General features: G+C 43.8%; 1 protein-coding gene across 2 annotated transcripts in view; it reads right to left on the reverse strand.

The window, feature by feature from the left end:
• LOC125718514 (protein shisa-6) overlaps positions 1–21,461 on the reverse strand; it is a 41,902-nt gene extending 20,441 nt beyond the window's left edge. Inside the window, exons 1-5 of one of the 2 annotated variants that reach the window (XM_048992418.1) lie at positions 21,335–21,461; positions 19,747–20,778; positions 13,870–14,027; positions 10,374–10,469; positions 7,166–7,234 (exon numbers count right to left, since the gene is read on the reverse strand). In XM_048992418.1, coding sequence (XP_048848375.1) covers positions 7,166–7,234; positions 10,374–10,469; positions 13,870–14,027; positions 19,747–20,291 — 868 coding nt within the window. In that variant the 5' untranslated portion in view covers positions 20,292–20,778; positions 21,335–21,461. Of the gene's footprint in view, positions 1–7,165; positions 7,235–10,373; positions 10,494–13,869; positions 14,028–19,746; positions 20,779–21,334 lie in introns of both variants that reach the window. The other variant, XM_048992417.1, reaches the window with a different exon arrangement.
• Positions 21,462–22,111: the final 650 nt, after the last annotated feature.

Genomic DNA, 22,111 nt, shown 5'->3' on the forward strand with positions numbered 1-22,111 from the left:
TCTATTCATTTTGCTCTTTACAAGTCCATATCACTTTATATTCTGTATTCCTAAAATGTAGCGGTTAACCAGAGGATGCTGTAAATCAATAAAAATCGAATGTTTAATTCACTGAATGTTGAATAATGAATTTCATCCTAAGAATCCTCCTTCGTCTGATTATCGATCTGGTGAATTAATGGAATTGTCAGTTCAGAATGACTCGTCTTTTCTGCCACCTACCACGTTATCTTAGCCGCAGGCGGAGAGGAGCCGTAATTCACATTCAGCATAAGGCAGTCCTGCTTTAGTGATTCCATTCCCCAGCGTTACGCGGGGGGGGGCACCTCCTCGCCGCTCCCAACATCTGATTCCATTTATGAGCCGCTGGGTGACCAGCGGGGTTCGAATCTACGATGAGATCCTCTCCCCCCCGTCAGACAGATCAGCTTGCCAGGATTTCGCTGTGGTGGAATTAGCATTAAGGAGCAACAGAGGATTCATAGCCACTAACGTGGCTGGGCTACTGTGCCATAGGTCAGCACGGGGGTGGGGGGTGATGCAGGGGACATTTAGGTCCACCCTGAACGACGATGCCTTGCGAGAACCATAGGTCATACACATTAGCATGGTGCAACGTGCCTACAGCGCAGGAACAAGACTGTCCACAAATGTTTAGCGTTAATATCTGTACTTAGCCATAAACAGATATATAATTAACATGTTTGCTGTGGGTCCAATGTTAATATGTATATGAATGAGCAGACAGTTCATCAGGAAGCCGAACACCGGCTGCTCCTGTTGACAGAGCAGTTATATCCTTATTACTTTATACCGTCCGGCAGACACATTTTATTACGGAGTGTTTTTTTTCATGCTGTCATCTCTGGCCCGGGGCGGTCGGACGCCAGCCGCCCCCCCCCCGTGCCAGCCTGCTGTTTTTCACGCTCTGCCGGGTATCGGAACAAATGGGCAAAAGAGCGACCGGCCAGGAGAGGGACGGGCGCCGAGGGCTGCTGGGGAATCACCGCCGTTCTGCGTGGCCCGTTTTTTTAAGGAAGCACTTCGCTACTTTTGGCCATGGAAGAGGCTCAGGAGGATGATGGTGAAGGACAAAGACAGGGGGCTGTGAAGCACCTCTCAGACCCTGTGCGGATGGGATAAGAGTGAGGATCACCAAATAGACGACTGTAAATTAAAAATTAAATTCCATCCATCCGTCCGTCTATCCTAGGGGTGGGCACTCTGATACACTTAGGGCCGGTGCGTATGCGGGTTTTTGGGTAACCTGTAGGTCAGCTGTTCACACCCAGGTGTGAGGACTCTTCAGCCAGTCAGTCCTCTAATTAGTGACCTAATTTGGGAGTTGCAATGAAAACCTGCAAACACAACGATGAGATTGGTAACCCCTGGTCTATCTCAAGGGAATTGGTTTGGTTTCAACCATAGTAGGGTCCAAATCATTCTTATGGATAAATGGACTTAAGATATACATTTGTTGTTTAGCATTCAGTTAATTAAACATTAGATTTTTTTTTTACAGCATCTTCCGGTTCGCTGCCACACTTTAGGAGGTCACACTTTACTTGCGGGGACATGAATAATGTAGTAGTACATGGTTACTTAATGAATTGATTAACCATTAACTAAATGTTAGTTATATACTGATCCCATGCATATTCATCATTAATTAACCATTACGCTCATGTATTCCATGCAGGAACTGTATTAGTTAACAATTAACTAATTAATTAATAATTAACTAATATAGTTTCTGCATGGAACACGTCATAATTGGTTAATGGTAAACTAACACTTAGTTACTAGCTAATTAATGCATCAAATAAGTTTGTACTATTGCTATATAATTTGCGTCCCTTAAGTAAAGTGCTACATTTTAGGAATGCAGAATGCAAAGTGATATGCAATTGCAATGAGTAAAATGAATAGACCTCTTGTTAATGCTAATTTTCTATGGTTAGTGCCCCCCTAGTGTTTCCTACAATGGTGTAGATATGGATTGGGGGGGGGGGGCGGTTTGGCAGTAAGAGTTATTGACTTGAGGGCAAATAAAACTAAATTAGTACACTCTATTTTCTGCCAGCACATTCTGTTGGTGTAATTCATGTGTGCTGTAAATGATATATTTGATGTTATTATAATCCTGTTAGAAACTGAACCAAATACATGTTTTCCTTACCATTTTGGCTAACCTCAGCTGATTAACGCTAAACTGGCCCCCACGCCACACTTCCCCCAACACTGTGCTCTTTCTATTAGCTATTCGATCTCATTTCCCAAATATGAGACGCAATTACTTTGCTGTAGAAGCTTATCTTAGACGATAATGATGAACATGCGGTCGACCAGCGTGTACGGGAGCTTTCCGTCTACCTCCGCCATTCACGGGGCACTTTTCATACAGAGACACTTTGGAATCATCTGACGTCATTGCGAGGGCTTTGTGGTCCACAGGACGGCAACAATTCAACAGGATCAGAACCAGCACCGATACAGCAAGGGGTCATTACAGGCACTGGTGGAATGTAAATGTTTCGGTAACGTTTTACTTAGTAACTAAGTACAAATCATGAACAGTAACTGCATAAAAACCGCGAACCGTTATGATTGATGAATGATGAACTAATACTGGATCAATATGTAATATATATACACTTAGTTTCTGGTTAATTAATACATAAAGTAAGAGCGTGTTACTCCATTATTCCTGCTTCAAGTAAAGTGTTACCCATTTTTAAAAATCTGGACGATCGATAGTGTTGAATGAACGACTAAATTGTTGTTTCTTTGTGATTCTTTCATGCTTCAAACCCCATTATCTGTTTCTCTGAAACTGCCCTGCTAACTGCGACAGCAGAAGAACCCGGAGCTGAAGGCTGGACGTTTACGAACACAAAGGGATGACATTTACAAACGAACACTGACAGAAGTCCAGTAAAAAAAGAAAAAAACCTAAATAACCTGTGAAAGGATTAAAGAGGAAGGAAGCAAGAATATCCATACAAATGGGGGAGAAGGATAAGCTGATTGGGTTTCTATAAAGTGGTGTTGGATGGAGAGACGCAAAGCAATGTGGAATACTAATCAGGATGTGGAGGAGTGTGACTTTTGGAGAGTGGCGTCATGCACACACACACACACACACACACACACACACACACACACGGAGAGGTGAGTTTACCCTAACAACAAGGTGATTGGAGATCCCAGAGAATCGGAGAAATGGCGAGAGCTATTCACCCAGAGACATGGGCAGGGAGGTCAGCGTGTAGTTTTCTACAGTTAGCAACACCTTCTACTACATTCTCTGTTAATCTTTTTTTTTTTTTAAGTCAGCTGTTTCATAACACTTTTTTTTTTTTTTTTGCAAAACTGCTTGTTATATTACCTAAGTTGAATTAGTAATCCAACGATAATAATGTCTACTAAGACAAATGTAGGTCATTAAGCGTCTCACACAGCAATTTAAACACCAATGTAGCATTAAACGTGCATGATGAAGGAGTTTAAACATATTAATAGCTATTATTTAGCTATGCCAACATTTTGTACACCTAATGACAGAAAACGCGCAAATGGAGCAACAATAAACCCTTGCTGCTTAGTGAGAAACAGTCCCTGGATAGGTAGCTACCAGGGCCTCAGCGTAAGAACGTGTCGTTTAATTTAGAAAGCACCACAGGTACATTCATTTGCATTTGAAGAGCAGCAGTTATTATGCTTTAGCTGCTTGCGTAACCCGCCAACTTACAGAATGTTAAGCCTTGGTGAGAAAAATAACATGTGGAAATTATAACACATTTTAAACACTTGGCCCACAATACGGTTATTGTACAAAATCACTGTATAAAATTACGGTGACACAGTAACTTAAAGCCGTCGTCATAATGCATTCTAGATACCTTCGAAATGCATAATAATGGCCAGTATAAGACATTATAATGCATTATGAAGGTATGCAAAGTGTATTATTGATCAGAACTTCATAGAGCATTCATAATGCATAATAAACATAGATATAATGTCTTTGTATGAATAGTTATAACTGTGTGTATAATACTTTATAAATGCATTGTAATGCATTATGAAGGTATCTATAATGTATCATGCATGGGTGCTTTAAGTAAAGTGTTACCAAAATGGCTATTTAAATTTGGTTAACATTTCTTTTGCCTTCTTGGGATTGGGATGGTATAATTTGCGGTGAATACTGCAGGATTATATTTCCTTGGAGGCTGTAACTGGTATATAATAACCTCTGATGTCTAAGCTTTAGATAGCTCTTCATCGGCGATACCATTTACATATTCAGTTATTTTCAAAGGGAAAATTAAACCCCGGTAGTAGCCTGCAAATTGCACAGCCCTCACTCAAAATGATCATGTTGAATATCTATTTGCGAAATTGACTCAAATCATAGAAAGTGTTTGTAAGCACAAGATTATGTATAATCTATAATGTAAAGCACTTTGAGACAATGTAATGTTGTGATACAAATGTGCTATACAAACAAAATTGAATTGAAGTGATTTATGCAGATAGAATATTATACTGCATTTGAGATCAAATCTTCTACAGTTTTAAGGATGGAAAACGAGACACGTAACTCTTACTCAAAATTAATAAAATATTTGCTTTAGAAGGGTCTTAATATATAGTGGGCCTGAGGGCCATTTATGCAGCCAAGGAGACACTCCCTGCTATATCATTCAAGTCACAGTAATAAATGCCAAGATTAATTTGGAGAAATACCCCAGAGTGATTTACTGCCACGCAGGCTAGTCTGCTGTTCATCGGACTGACTTGCAGAGTCCATTAAATCTCCCAGCAAGAGAGACAGAAGGTCTGGTGACTTCCCTGGCCACCTCTAAAGTCTTCCAATTCCCAAACATCAACCAAAATGCAGTCCCCGCCCATCTCTACGGTCAGCCAATCTCCTCACATCAGCCAAAATGCAGTCCCCGCCCATCTCTACGGTCAGCCAATCACCTCACATCAACCAAAATGCAGTCCCCGCCCATCTCTACGATCAGCCAATCTCCTCACATCAACGAAAATGCAGTCCCTGCCCATATATACAGTCAGCCAATCTCCTCACATCAACCAAAATGCAGTCCCCGCTCATCTCTACGGTCAGCCAGTCTCCTCACATCAATCAAAATCCAGTCCCCGCCCATCTCTACAGTCAGCCAATCTCCTCACATCAACCAAAATGCAGTCCCCGCCCATCTCTACGGTCAGCCAATCTCCTCACATCAGCCAAAATGCAGTCCCCGCCCATCTCTATGGTCAGCCAATCTCCTCACATCAACCAAAATGCAGTCCCCGCCCATCTCTACGGTCAGCCATTCTCCTCACATCAACCAAAATGCAGTCCCCGCCCATATCCATGGTCAGCCATGGATATCCCATATCTGCTCACATCTATTGAAGATCTCCTGTGGCACCTGGCAGCAGTCCACTGATCACATTGCATGAATAAACATGGTTCCCCTTCAAACGCGCGGCTTCTCCGCATGCAATAACCACTGCCTCAAACAAGTGTGGCTCCTGCTGCCCATCTCTGGTGTGACACAGTGTATATTGCTGCCTCAGGCCATTAAACACATTCCATTCATCAATTCCAGTCTCCTAGGCTTTCATATAACTTCTCCCTGAGTATGAGGTTCCACATTATGCATGGGCCAACCATTAGATTCTGGGGACTTGCCTTTTAGATATGATATTGTCACTTCATTCCTTCCACCACAGGCCCTTTTCAGCATAAACAAATCCTGGAAACGATCTCAAGACTGACAAGATTTCATTTCAGTAACCAGAAGGACAGAGGATTGTTCTGATTCGTCCATCCGTTCCTGCTAGCGTCGGAGGAAATGGTGGGAGACGCCCGGAACGGATGGTCCATTTTTATTCAGAGCCCGGATGCATGGATCGCTGAGCCGACCCAGTAAGTGCAAACGGGCATTGCCGAGATCTAAAACTGTTTACTGATGAAAGCAGAAGCGTATTCCTGCATCGCTCGTCACAGGCGGCCAAGCTTTCGTTTTTAGGTCAACATCGAGCCGCTCGCTGTCAGCTGCAGAAGCGTCCTGCCACTTCATGCACGCGGACACATGTGCATATATGTGCTTGTTTGTCCCGAATTCATCCAGTAAGATTTCTCTACTTCATCCACACTGAGATCTGGAAGCCACCTAGATCTTACATTTAGTAATATTTAGTAATACAACTAATTTAGATAATAATCTCTGTTTTCTTACTGTGCTGTCTGTGATTTTCTGCTTAGTGGATTTAAGGCTGCAGACACCAGACAATAACCAGGCATTCCTGGTCATTACCACCGTGGCACGAGTCAAACGGAAACGTTGCCCCCACTTCAGTGTGGTCAGCCCCTGATAAGTGTTGCGTCACGGAGGGTCGTCTAGGTGTTAAGGCCTTGTTTTTCAGCACCCGCCGGATCTACAGCTTGCAGCTCTGTCACGCCTCATGGCTGGAGACCTCAGCTCTGGTCACGGAGACTCACAGTCCAGCTGACCCCGTGTGTCACCTTTCTGCAGCCGGTCGGTGCCACACGACAGCTGATCCAGCTGTGCCAAGTCCCTGATCTTCTTTAGTTGCTATGAAATGGACCGACTAAATAATCCATCCGTTAAAGTGTTTTAGTTATAAATTTTACACTGAACATTAGGTTTATTAGGTTTTTAGTCTATTTAGGTTTTAATTTCGAGCTAAGAACCAGCTTTTGCTGGTAGCTGGTTTTAGCTAGTCTAAGATGGTCTAAGATGGTCTAAGATGGTCTTAGATGGTGATGCTCCAGCTCTTGCTGCTCTTTGATGGATTAGCTGGGTGGGTCACCAGTTGGTCATGCTGATTTGGCCAGTCTGTCCAGCTGGTGCATGCTGGTATGACCAGCTAAACCATCAAACCATCATGCGAAAACATACCTTAAGTTGGTCACCCAACTTAACCAACTTAAGCTGGTTTTTCAGCTGGGACTCCTCTTAAACCAGTTAGATGTTGTGTCACATACAAAACCAGCTGGATTCTGATTCTCCAGGCCCAGGGAGAGACCACACCCTGCTCTTTGATACTGGGAGGTCCAGTATGGGTATGCAGCTGTACTGTGCCTGTCATCTACACAGCTGTACGCGACAGGGATACTTACTGTATGCCAGAGGGATGTCCAGGTCTCCCGGCCAGCCTAGCTGACCAATCCCGTCGACGGAAAGCTGTGCTGTGAACAGACATCGACAAGCCATTCAGCTGTGGATGCATATCGGTCTCTGTAGCATCCTGTTTAACCTGAGCCATGAACAAACCCTGCCACATGACGCCTCCGCCCCAAAACACACGTGCATGCACACTCACACAGTACTGTGCAAACGTCTCAGGCCGTCAAAGAAAATGATGCGTCAATGATCTTAATCTTGATATAGAACTATATTATTATGTCTGTGAAAGTGTGGGATTTCGAAACCTCTCCTAAAGCAGACACCCAGCAATACGCCACCACATTAAACTCAGCCGACAAGGCATCTTGTATAGCTAATCAATGCCTCACTGAGGTCGTAAAACTATTTTAATTGATTTATTAAGTGAGCTGGTGGTGAAAGCTAACAAACACATGGAATGACTGAGGTGACCTGAGGGGAGGCTTGGGAGCTGAACCTGTGTCCATCAGTAACTTTTTGGGGAACGGAAGAAAGTCTTATTAGTTTTTATTGCGTTTCTATATGTTCAACTGTTAAACTGTATTTTTTTCTGAGCAAAATGAAACTTACTATCCAGGTAAATAGCCTTTTCCTGTCTAAGACCTTTGTACAGTACTTTATACTAAACTAGCAGCACAGAGGCTACAACGGGATCTTGATTTAATTAGCGACTGGGCTGCTATCTAACAGATGTAATTGAACGTAGATAAATGTAAGGTAATCCATGCAGGGAGCAGAAATATAAAGTACAGATATTTTATGGGTTCCACTGAAATAAAGGTAGCTGATTATGAGAAAGATCTCGGTGTGTATGTTGATGCTTCCATGTCCCACTCTCGCCAGCGTGGGGAAGCAATAAAAAAGGCCAATAGAATGTTGGGTTACATCTCTAGGTGTGTGGAGTTTAAGTCAAGGGTAGTGATGCTACGATTATATAATTCCTTGGTAAGACCCCACCTAGTATATTGTGTGCAGGTTTGGTCACCATACCTTAAGAAGGACATTGCTGCCTTGGAAAAAGGTGCAGCGTAGGGCTACGAGAATGATTCCTGGTCTTAGAGGAATGTCTTATGAGGAGAGGTTAGCTGAGCTGAATCTGTTCAGCCTTGAGCAAAAGAGACTAAGGGGGGACATGATCCAGGTATATAAGATTCTAACAGGTCTGGATGCTGTTCAGCCAAATGGCTACTTCAATATTAGTTTAAATACTAGAACTCGTGGCCATAGTTGGAAATTAGCGGGAGAACATTTTAAAATTAATTTCAGAAAACGCTTCTTCACACAGCGTGTAGTTAGTGTCAGAGGTGGGTAGTAACGCGTTACATTTACTCCGTTACATTTACTTAAGTAACTTTTTGGGAAAATTGTACTTGTAAGAGTAGTTTTAATGCATGATACTTCTACTCTTATTTGAGTAAGAAATTTCAAGAAGAAACGGTACTTTTACTCCGTTATTCTAAGACATATGTTGCTCGCTACTTGCTACGTTCATTTTAATAATCTGTTATTCGCTACACAGGTGATTTTTTGTCATACTAGGCCAAGGGTTCTGTCACATGATTCTTTTTCGCCAATCAAAAGTAGCTAATAACAACGCGTCACTCAGTTTCACCAATCAAATGGAGCCATACAGTCACATGACCACACAAAATTCACGCGGCGCCGCACAGAGCAGTGACTGAAAGGAGAGAACAATGGCGCAAACAACGGCGTGTGATTTTGAACCAGAAGAAGCAGAACACCCCTGGCCTCACATTCGATCAATGTTTTCATTACAGACTATAAAACAGAACAGCTATGTCATGCGCTGTCTTACGTGTCTGCCTAAGCGTGTGGACATTTCAACCTACAAGAACTCGACTTCGAACTTGAGGAAGCACGTTGCGGTATGTTGTAGTATATGTGTTTTGGCTGTGGATTTTATAACGTAATAACGTCATAAATAACTGTCAAATGTACATTGCTTTTGAGTAATTTATCACACTGCAGCTTCACAGACAGACACACACACACACACAATGCACAGCCTGTTCCTCCGTATAATCTCTGCCTGCTGAGCCAGCCTATTGGTAAATGGACTGCATTTATATAGCGCTTTTCTACTCCTACGAGTACTCAAAGCACTTTACATTTCATGCCTCACTTTCACCCATCCACACACTCATTCACACACCGGTGGCGGAGGCTGCCATGCAAGGTGCCAACCTGCTCACCGGGAGCAATTTGGGGTTCAGTGTCTTGCTCAAGGACACTTTGATGGGGTCAGGAGGAACCAGGGCTCAAACCTGCAACCCTCCAGTTGCCGAACGAAAGCCACCAGCCACCTCCTGTGCCACCATCTTCCCATAGCTATTGTTATTGTTACGATGTTATTAGCATTTCCTGTGCTTGAATTTGCCTTAATTTATGTTTGTTAATATTTTGTCATTTTGTGAAAACGTTATTTATTATTGTTTTAGTTAAAGAATTTGCATTGCTATTTTGTTTTTGTCTATTTGACTACATTCATGCTCTGAAACAATAAATCAAAAGTTACTCAATAAGTTACTCAATACTTGAGTAGGTTTTTCACTAAGTACTTTCTTATTCTTACTCAAGTAATTATTTGGATGAGTACTTTTACTTTTACTTGAGTCATATTATTCTAAAGTAACTATACTCTTACTTGAGTACAATTTTTGGCTACTCTACCCTCCTCTGGTTAGTGTACGGAATAGGCTTCCTGCTAGTGTAGCGCAAGCTAAAACCCTGGGTTCCTTTAAATCAGAGCTAGATGAGATTTTAACAGCTCTGAGCTATTAGTTCTCCCCAAATGAGCTTGATGGGCCAAATGGCCTCCTCTCGTTTGTAAATTTCTCATGTTCTTATGTTTATATGTTCTAGTGCATTAAAAGTCACCCAGATGTTTTTAGTTTCAACTTGAAATGTCTAGCATCGATGCGTTTAGCTGCAGGTCGTCTGCTGGGCATTGGGTTGTTCCTTCATGAATTAAAACTGCAGGGTGACTGGCTGTCCCTGGTTGTCCGGGCAAGCGGGTTAGGAGTAACAGTGATCTGAAGTCGCTCAGACAGCCAGGAAAGTGTAAGAATGAAAGGAGAGCAAAATGAAAAATCAATATGGCTGCCCAGTGCCCTCAGCTCACAAGGTCAGGAGGAACTTTACCTTTCAGAGGCGGCCGTGCCAAAGTCACGAACCCGGAGGAGATGAAGTTATGCAGATCTTGGCCTCCACTGCGGAAGTTTTCTTTTCCATAATGCCCTTGGGACAAGAGGGGGAAATAGCCTGCTTATGTCAGACCGTTCATCATGGCGTATTTCCCAGACCCCCTCCCTTCTGCTCTAGTTGTTGTTAATTTATTTATTTGCTCTGTAAACTACTTTAATTTACGGTGCTGACGTACAACAGGAGGATTACAACCATGTACCCAGGCTGCTATCCTGGACAGGAAGATTAAATTGTTGCTCTGCATGCACAATTTTCACATCATTCTCATCAGAAATGAGAGTCTGAGTTCAGGCACCGAGGTCTTTTTCTCCACCATGAGGTACGTTTTATTCTGAGCTGCTATGCCCCCCCCCCCCCCCCCCCATCTCTCACTCCACACAATCCCCCACAAAGTAATATGTTATTTTGACGTCGTGGGGACCATTTTTCAAGTCCCTACAAAGATCTGTGAATAAAATCAACAAAACTAAAAATGCCAAAAGTGTCGTCTTCTGTTTGGTTACTTACGGTTAAGGTTAGGGTTGGGTAGGGCTTAAGGTCCTCATGTTGGGATTAGAGTTTCCCCCATAGTCATGCATGGAGAGTCCCCACAAAGGTATCATTAAAAACCTGTGTGTGTGTAAGTGGTTCGAAGATGGATGGATGGCTGCAATGAGTATCAGAATCCCCTCTTTCCCCTGATATAACGGTAAGGGGAAGAAAAGCGATTCAGGCACCAGTAAACTATGTGGGACTGAGCTTCAGCCGCTGCATTACTGAGGCGAAGAGGGCTGGCACTCGCAGGCACCGTTAGCTCAGAACTGAAACGATACGCGACAGACATTAAGAATTTATTGACTCAAATTGGCATCCAAAATTGCAGCTGAGCATCAGAGGTCAGCAGCGACAACTTGAAGGGGAAGCCAGTAAGGTTTAGCGAGCTTCTAAAGGGTTAGCTTTCGGGGCAGAGGGCTACGTCCACATCCAGCTCACAGGCACAAAGGTGAAATATCACGGCCACGTGTCATTTTGTACTTTGCCTTCACAGTGGTGAACGTAGCGGGCGACGTATCCTTCAGTAAGGCACGAAGAAATGAATGAACTCTGAACTACAGAGCTTCGGCTAGCAGTTAAGAAGTAAATGCCAAGTAGAGTGTGTAAAAACATTGGGGGGAGGGTCTTTGCTGTTTTAGGTGAATCAGTCCTGGCCTAGAACTGCAGCAGCACATGGCTGACACAGCAGGAACACTGACCCTGGGCCGCAACCCAACATTCGCTGCAGGGAATCGCTGCAGGGAAGTGACCAATAAACGGCCCGACCACTGAGATCTGTTCCCTTTGTCCCTCCGCCGTCGTCTGTTTGCTTGGTAGGTGCTTTTATCTGCACAAGACAATTATGTGCCTAATTGTTTATACCTAATTGCTATTTATACAAAAGTTTAAAAGGATAGGGAGGCATATTTAAGGGTAAGGGAGCATTTTCCCTCCTGGAAACAACAGCAGATGCCATTATTGTCCAAATATCTTGAGCATCGTACTTTTCGTTGGCCAGTTTTGGGGAAGTTACTCGCAAAAGTAATCCATTATAGACAGAAGTTGAAAGTTCAGCTCCAGAAAGTCCAATTTAGACCAAAAATCCAGACCAAGGTTTTGATTCAGCTAACCAGTGAAGTATGAAGTGTTACAGTGGACTTTTTGGACCTGAACTTTCCACCTCTGTCTGTAATGGATTGCTTTTAGGAGCATCTTCCCTAACACTGGTCGTTCGCTCATCCCGGCCCAGTGATTGTAGAGTGAGTAAATGCTGATTGGTTCTGGGTGGGGTGATAGTGTATCCATTGCACAGAAATATTCAAGGTCAAGGTGAAAGATACGCAATTCAACGCTAATCATGAGAGTGTCGGTTATCATTATAGTTGTTATCATCATCAAAGAATCCTGCTCTCCAGCTCCAGCAATATACCAAGAGCATGTTATGGTTAGCTGTGCACAGTTAGCAGAGCATACTACCGATTTTCTCTTGCTCGTTTAAGCAAAATGGTTAAGTTCTGCGCTGCAGTGGACGTGCCCTCCTGGGGTAACGACTCTGGTCCTCCCGGCAGCCCTGAACAGGTGCCACGCGAATCTGGGACGTGATACTGGGGCATCTAACAGACGATCTCATCCCCAGGAGCAGGAAACTGGAGACCATTAAAAAGGAGGGGCGGGGGGGGGGGGGAGGAGCTGAGCGCTGCTATGGAGGTTTTAATTTGCATCTCAATTTGATCCAAAACCGTGAGATCTTGGGGGACCCAGTAGGAGGAGGGGGCCTCCGCAGCGACGTCCGTTCCAGCGGCTGCTCGTATGGCTTCGCGCTGGCAAAGCAACAGGCCCAGTTCACCTCAACGTGTTTTTGGGCTGTGGGAGGAAACCAGGGGAACCCAGAGGAAACCCCACAATGACACAGGGAGAACATGCCACCTTCAAGCAGACTCAGAAGTGTGCAGCGACAATGTTAACCACAGCACTGCTGTCAGCAATAATATTATCATTATTAGGGACATGGGTGCTATGGTTACTCCTGCGCATCTCTGTAGGGACATGGGTGCTATGGTTACTCCTGCACATCTCTGTAGGGACATGGGTGCTATGGTTACTCCTGCACATCTCTGTAGGGACATGGGTGCTATGGTTACTCCTGCACATCTCTGTAGGGACACGGGTGCTATGGTTACTCCTGGACATCTCTGTAGGGACATGGGTGCTATGGTTACTCCTGCACATCTCTGTAGGGACACGGGTGCTATGGTTACTCCTGGACATCTCTGTAGGGACACGAGTGCTATGGTTACTCCTGCACATCTCTGTAGGGACACGGGTGCTATGGTTACTCCTGCACATCTCTGTAGGGACATGGATGCTATGGTTACTCCTGCACATCTCTGTAGGGACACGGGTGCTATGGTTACTCCTGCACATCTCTGTAGGGACACGGGTGCTATGGTTACTCCTGCACATCTCTGTAGGGACACTGGTGCTGTGGTTACTCCTGCACGTCTCTGTAGGGACACAGGTGCTATGGTTACTCCTGCACATCTCTGTAGGGACACGGGTGCTATGGTTACTCCTGGACATCTCTGTAGGGACACAGGTGCTATGGTTACTCCTGCACATCTCTGTAGGGACACGGGTGCTATGGTTACTCCTGGACATCTCTGTAGGGACACGGGTGCTATGGTTACTCCTGGACATCTCTGTAGGGACACGGGTGCTATGGTTACTCCTGGACATCTCTGTAGGGACACGGGTGCCTACGTGCTGACAGTGAGGGACACGTTACCTAGTTCTCACTGTCAGCACCACTGTACCCATTGTCCATTCAGGTTTTGAAATGACTTCGCAGTCTGACTCGGCAGAGACAGCTGGGGGTGCAGGGTGGGGGGGGGGGGGGGGGGTGCGTCCCCAGCACACTCACCATGGTTGGATTTCACAGCGTGTACAGGGGTGTAATGGTTCTTGGAGGTCCGGACAGGTGTGTTTTCTTTGGGTGAACCATTCATTGTTGCGATGTTTTCATGATCGTACTGAGATATGGGAACAGGTCCCTGTTGCCTCAAAATATCTGCAAGGGCTCTGAAAAGAAAGGAAATTACAGCAATACGGAGTAAAACATGCAGCCAATGAAAAATCTTAATCAAAGTTTAATCAAATCCTAAGGTTCCTAGTTCCTGTGGTTCTTGATAATACTTGCATTTATATTTTCATAAACCCTTAAGCTGGATCCTGTTACACTCCGTCGCGTCACACCTGACCGTGCGAGAAAGCGTGCAGTAAGGAGTGAGCGTGCAATTCTGCACCACAGTCTTTCTGCAGATATGAAACGCTTGCGGATTAAGGAAATCCACCGTCTCTGCAGTCCAGATTTTACATTCAAACAGTTCGCCGAATGCCAATCAAGAGCAGCAGCCCTGCTTCTCCATCCAAGTCTGTCTCCAACCTCACGTCTTAATTACCAAGACAGGCAGCAATTATCTAGGTTTTACCTAACCTTTCTCTTAACTTAAACCATAGTTAAGAGAGCGTCTTAACTATGTCAATGTCAACCTGTTAAAGCCACCAGGCACTGCACCTTGTCCCAAAACCACATGTGACATTGGGATGGTGTATTTTTAGCCCTCCGTACTCACGGTGGGCATATTTTTTTTATTTTTTTCCCCTATATCTTGGTCCACAGACAGAAGTGACCTGATTTCTGATGGCCCAGTTGCCCGCTATATCTTCCGCGCTGAGTGTGCTTGCAGACACCTTCATGGTTCCTGCCGCTGAAGGGTTTATGGGTTTTTACGAACTTTAATCCCCTCCCCCCAGCCCCCGACAAACACACGTCAGCACTTACTGTTTCGTATCTCCGAACACCTCTGTAAGAGGTAACTGAATCCGTATACCTCTGCTTCACGCATGTATATCACACGTAACCACCAGCCATTCTGCTTTTACGATCACTTTTTACGTTTTATTCCGGCTCATCCCACACATATCGGGCGTCAAATCGGAATTCATTATTTACGAATTAAAAAAAAAAAATCCGCTGGTTCGGTGCCTGTGTGCATTTTAATAAACAGACTCAAAAACGGAAAGACAACCAAAATTTTGTAATTTCAGATGCTGTTCATCGTGTAATGAAGTTACACCAAATTATGCTCCAACACATTAGCATGTCAATTACTGGAGTGTGAATATCATTAGCCAGCAGTTTTACGTACAATTCCTCGCTTATCACAGTCTTTATTTAGTTTTGTGCTTTACGAAGAATGATAATGATGGATATGTCATTATTTATAATACATATATATATATATATATATATATATATATATATATATATATATATATATATATATATATATATATATATATATATATATATATATATATATATATTAATTATTAATATCATGAGGCAGGGAGTAAGGGCTTGTTATCCATGTAAGATGGCGACCACATTGTCTGATGACGTGCAAAGTTATTTTGAGAGGATGAATCTCCTTTAACAGCAAAATCTTAATGGGTAAAACTCTGCAACAACTCTATTGTGACACTGGTATTCACATGTTTTTTCACCTTCTTGTTTATGAATGTATTCAAATTTATTCAAATATTTGTAATAATATTTAAGTTTAATACATGACCTGGCTGTTATAGTGACCTATTTAGTGTGATGACAAACAGACGGTTTTTATGTGCTGAGAGGTGTAGGTGAAACAACATGTATGTCCACGAGAAACTGAATGATCCTATGAAGTCACATGATCAAGCTTCAGACGTGAGTTCAGACAAACTGTAAACATCGCTGCAATGTTTGTCGGGATTCCTGTCGGACTGCATTATATGTCAGTGAATCGCAATTGTCTTGATTCAGGGCGCAGTGAAATGCAAACGCAACGCCCTTCTACCGCATAATCTTAATGTTTGTTACCATGACTGACATTTCTGGGGGAACAGAATGTTCACATGGAAGATCAAAACAAATTCCTTAGTCTGGGAACATAATTCATGCTAAAAACCTGTAGTTGCCTTTTTTAACTTCCTAAAGCTGTCTAGTTATAATTTGTTTTGGTTTTTTTTTTGGCATCACAGGCAAAGCAAATGCAGCTGGTGTCAGGACACATCGATTCAGTTTGACTTCTGACTGTCCTAAACCAATGACAGGTTTCTGTTGATTCGGAATAACAGAAAAAATGGTTCAGTATCGGTGTAGCCGGCAGCCTGGATATCTGAGTGGATCCAAAAGGATCCTGGTCCGTGTGTCACAGGTTGGCAAACCTGAGGACTGAGTGCTCAGTAACCAAAGCGCTCAGGGGTGAGATCTTTGCCCCTGGGCTGTGACCTGTTGGGGAGGGGAGTGGGCGGGGGGGGGGGGGGGGGGGAGAGGCATTCCTGGCTTGGTAGGCAGAAATGTACTCAAAATAACCTAAAGCCAATTTAATTACTTTTAAAACAAATGACAAAGAGCAAAGTTATGCATAATTTTGTCATGCAAGACTATTTGATATATAGTGAATTGGGACAATTTTTTGGGGATATTTGTAAATATGACAAACGTGTGTCTTTTCAGATCCTGGCTTACAGACATTTCATTGCATTTACAGTCACGGCATTTGACAGGCGCCCAAGGTCAGAGCGACATAAGAGTTTGGACTCAAAACATAGTGAAGCCACATAACTGCTTCAAAGACAAATGATAAGAAAGCAGAATGATAAATGGGTTTGCTAATGTAAAGCAATTTGATATAATTAATTAGGAGAATATTGTATAGTTGGGAAATTTGTATTAATCGTTTTAGTACAAATGTACATTTCACTGCTAGCAAAATGCATCCATGTATATTGCTGAAACACTCAGAAATCCTACTAAATAATGATCGCCTGTGAGATGCTCGGTTCATCCCGAATCCCTTCATGGCTCATTGGGATGCATTCCTATGACCTTACAACACGGACTCCGACTTCTGAGTCCGGACAACCTCAAATGGCAAATAAATGCTGTTAGCTAAAGTCAGCCTAATTCTGTACCAGCGCTCTCGTGGGATTCGCTGAGATTTTGTCAGCTTTAAGCTCTTCGTGTTTATGAAGAAGCAGGTTGCGTGCGGTTTTTGATTAGTAGTTGAATGGAGTCTTTATACTCATTCAGTGGAGAACAGCAGGTAGAATGATTTTGTTTAAGCCCCTGAAAAAAAAATACCATTAACCTTTAACAGTTCCCTTCACAGCCTCTATTCAAGCTGCACTTTAGATACTGGCAAAATTCACAATAGAAAATGGATGTCTACACCACAGACATGACTGTACATGTGTACCCGCAAACACAACACAATGCATCCAAGATACATTCTTAGATGTCTTTTTACCAGACAGAAGCTGAGCCCGGCTAAGGATGTACAGGCAACGTCCTTTCCTTGAAAGGCAAAGACTCCATCCAGGTCAAGTGCTTGAAATAAGAGCAACTTATCAATATTTAAACAAAGACAAACAGCACTGATGCCCAGCCCAGTTCCTGGAGATGCAATGCAGTGTCAATTCAATGCATTCGAATTATTTGACCGCTGATTTGTGCCATGAAAGGACTAATGAGATACTCTTTAAATCCTTGGGTTTGAAAAAAGATTAACAGACATAAGAGGACCATTTATTTCCATATATGTTGACTCAGTGACTCGACTGATTGGCAGAGGTGACATCTAGAAAAAAACCAGCAGTCTAGAGCTGATGATGTCTAGCTTTCATGACAGGTCATTGGATCGCTGATGATCACTGATCTAAATCCAATCAAACCGCAGAGTGATTATTCATCTTGTGGGCTGCCTGCTTTGGTAGAGGGAACTGGACAGGCCCTTCCCTAATGCTCTCGGGTGAAATGTGCCGGGGGTGTACCTAGGAATTCTGGGGCCCCTGACAAAATGACACCATGGACCCCCTCTTGGCAAATTTTATATATAATTTAATGCATTCGGAGGCCCCTGACATGTGCGGGGCCCCCCCTGAATCTGCCCCCCTCTGGAAGGCGCTTTGATATTTTGTCCTCATTCCTACAGCTGTCTGGCAGGAACTTTTAGTTGAACCAAATGCCACGGATTCTAAGTTTTTATCCAGATGGATTTTTCCACTGAAGATACCAGCTTAAAAACGAGCGAGTCGATTCAGGTCAATCTGTTTGCTTAACGAAGCTGCAAGTGAGACATTTCTCAGAGAACGTAAGTGAAGGTCCTCAGCTGGAGGACTACAACAGGACTTCAACCACGGGGGAGGCACAGCCAGCGTCCGGCAGGAGCAGTCAGAGGCAGACATTTCCGGTCCAGAGAGTAAAAATCCAAACCAGGATTTTGCTTCAACCAACCAGTTGAGTATCTGTGACTGTGACTCTTTATACTCAACTGATTGGTTAAAACAAAATCCTGGTTTGGATTTCTACGTTCTGCACCTGGAATTTGCGCCTCTGGTAGCAGTGGATGGATACAGCATCATGGTGCCAACGGGGATGATGCACTTGTTTGTCATAATTCCAGCTAAAGCCCTAACCCACACCTGTACACCAGATCTCTAAGCAGGGGAACGTGAACCTTATAACTCGACAGCTACAGAGAGAGATGACAAAGTGCTAATCACACAGCTCTGAGTGGCTGCCAAGGATTTTAATTGAATGGCTCATGCGGTGGTTCACACTGGGTCTGCAAATTACACACAAAAAAAACCCAACCGACTAATTTCTGACAGAGCAGTGGTGAGACACAGGAATACAAGCTACAGAGTCAGACAGCCTTCCTGGTGAACACTGGGTCACAACGCAATTTCAAATCCCCCAGAATTGCAGCCTTGCCATCCAAAAGATGCTGAGTGCGCTGAACTGGCTGGTAGAGGCCTTCACACGTCGACGTGAAATTCCGAAACGCCTGTCGCTGTGTCGCAGACGAGGTTCCAGCGTTGCTTAAGAAGAGCGGACAGATTATAAATGATCATCCGCACGCCTGCCTTTATCCAAGGAGAATGTTAATGATCTGAGATTCACGCAGAGACTCTGAGCGCCTCAGGCACAAAAGCTCCATGGGCCCCCCAACTCGCCCTCCCCCGACATGGTAAAATCTATTACCATTATTTTAGCGTGAAGTCTAAATTAATATCAACAAAGAGGATTGAATAAACATAAGTCCTTTGTTTTCACTTTTATGAGAAACAACAAATAAACAAAGCAGGTTTGTCTTTGCACTGCGCTGTGTAATCAGCAGCTTGCCCTCGGGGGCCCCCTACCAGCTCGGGGCCCCCTACCAGCTCGGGGCCCCCTACCAGCTCGGGGCCCCCTACCAGTTCGGGGCCCCAGGCCACTGCCTGTCTTATCGCAACACCTGTGGTTTAATATCACACACACTTCATGTTTGACTGTTACTGATCACTGTAAATCTAAGGCAGGGGCATAGGAACCAGAGGGGATGGAGGAGGGGGGCTGTAACCCGCAATATTTAATTTGACATATTTCCCTCCCTAGAAAACCCTTGCATTCAAATAAGCATATTATTGAATGAAATAAAATTATTTGCATTTACGTCTTTATGCTTCGTTTTAAGCATCATAAGCTACAGTAAAAAAATTTTAAAATGGTTCTCAAACATTTCGTCAGGTTAACTTCTAAAATAGTGAAGGATTATAGTCTGTCTGTGTAAAATTAATTTTAAAATTACAGATATCTTGTCATTCACCTGTTGCATATAACCGAGCTCCGGGGAATGGTCGTGCGCACTACACGGGGTATTACGGTGTGCTTATTTTGTAAGAAGACAGTATGAGGGACACGTTTTCTTACCTGTGGACGTTCATTTCCTGAGGGGGTTTGGTTGCTTTGTCATACGCAACTTTCGCTGAAACTCCGAGGATTATAATAAAGGCTATTACACCGCAGGTGATATAGACCGTTGTGTTCGTCCGATCCAGATTCGGATCGTAGGTTTCACCCGTCGGTACAGGCGAAGGGGGCTGGGTTTTGATCCAATCCGGCGTATTGTAATTCGTGCAGGACTTTTGATCTAAACGTTTCCCTTTAAATTGACAACAGAAGCGAAGGAAACAGCTGCCGCAGCAGTAGCGGTGGTCCGTGTTGTTACACTCGAACTCCTTGTCGTACTGTCCGCTCACGTCGTAGTAGCCCTGGCAAGTGTCGTGGCCGCCGGTGGCCGGCGGCTGCACCTGCGTCACCCTCCGGCTGCCCATCGTGGGCACAGCGGTGCTGTTCACCTCTTTCACCTTCTGAGTTCGCTTCGGGGGCCCCTTGTTTTTCTTGTTCATAGCAGCGCACAACACATTCAATGGATCCAGATATATTAAAAGGAGCACGAGGTGTTGTATCCCCATGACTGGAGATTTATATGAGCGTCCGGTGCAGTTTTTTATTTATTATAATATGTACGTGTATGTATATATATATATCTCTTTTTTTTGTTAATTAAAAACTACAGGATCTTCTCTCTGGTGGTTGTAAAACTGACAGCCGCGTGTCGTGCCTTGGTGCCCGATGCCGCCCTCCGAGTGTCCTCTGTCGGGAGTGCCATGCTCTGCGTGAGGGAAGGACGCTTCTAAAGATGGTGAAGTTCGCCTATAGAGGATGTCAGTCGCCTCTCATGCTCCCGCTAAGCCATGTTCGGTGGTCGCAGGAGTCCTTCGGTACAGCTGACACTCTTACGCTCTTTAACATTAATGTTGCTTAAATTCAGCTTTTAAAAAGCACACGTGAGACACAAAGAACGGGCGCTTTTAGGACTCCGTCTTAGGTTTCTGGTTTTAGCTTTCGGCAAACCTCCGGGTAGAATAAGATCTGAACTGTCTTCGTTTCAAAGTTGTCCTGCCGAGAGGGGAAATATGCATAAGTCGAACTTCACACATTATCACAGAAAAAATTAGAAAAATCTAATAAAAAAAAACTAATTCGAGAGGTGCATCACTATGGATTAAAAAGCGTCTCTTTAATTTTCAATGCCTGTATTTTTCAGTGTTACAGATCACTTAGCAGATCACTTTCTGGTAGCCTAGAGAAGCGCCTTCCGTAGGCGACTTTCCACATTTCAGCACCACTGACAGCGATCTCACTAAATGCGCTTCTTTTCTATTCAACTAAGGAGACACATTTAGAAACCGCACACCGCGCCTAAAACCTATAAAGTGATCAGCGCTCGCAAGTCTCGTAAAATGGTCATTCTGTCAGGCATATAAGAATATAATGAACTATCTTTTTTTTTGTAGTTGACATTTGTAGTCTCCCCACGACCCTGCCCAGGAAAAGCAGTTGGAAGATCGATGGGTGATATTTGTTGGCTTCCTATCTAAAACACAAAAAGAACAGGCTACATTAACTCTTTAAGGAAAAGACGAGTAAAACAAATAGTAAAGTGCGATCTTACCTCGTAGACGGAACCACCGACGCCTCCTTACACTGCGGGACGCTCGGGCACTGGCACCGAAACGGCGATGCTTGGTGTTCGGGGCCAGATCCAGCTGAGGTCCGCCCCCATCGATCGCTCCTGCGGCTCCACGGCGCCCACGTCACCAATACACCAGGTACCACAGTTAATTACAAATCACTCCCCAACAATAGCGCGTCTTATTACGCCCTTTATATCTGCACCGTCCTCTGTTCTTTGGCAAATGCGTTAAATTATAAAAGCTTCTCGGTGTTTAATTTTCCCTCCACTGCTGGTAACAGCACCCTAATATTACCGTGCATATTTAAGAATAACACAAGTCAGGGATCCCTCTCATTTCTATTTTAAAATGGTCTCCATTGACGTTTTAACAGTAAAAGTACTTGTAATTGTTTGTTATGTATTATTTGTTTGGGAGGATAACATACATTCATTATGTCTATACATGCCCGTCCTAGACGCACTTGCACAAACGTGTGGAATATTAAAACTCAAATTTTCAGAGCAGTAATCACAAGTTAATCATTAAAACCAATCTAAATTTAGCTGCCGCTTTATTATTCTGTATAGTTGAAGTACATATCCTCGTATTTTAGGGCTTATTCTGGGTAAATAACTTTTTAAAAGGTAAATGCATCTGTTTGATTGCGGCATCGTATTTATTGTGTGGACGCTTTGCCGTATTTAGGCAGACCAGTTTGCAAATAACGCGCTCGTATACTCCTGGGAGAGCAGCACGGACCCGGTGCTATATAA

This window comes from Brienomyrus brachyistius, chromosome 22 (assembly GCF_023856365.1).
Source record: "Brienomyrus brachyistius isolate T26 chromosome 22, BBRACH_0.4, whole genome shotgun sequence".
Classification (NCBI taxonomy): Eukaryota; Metazoa; Chordata; class Actinopteri; order Osteoglossiformes; family Mormyridae; genus Brienomyrus; species Brienomyrus brachyistius.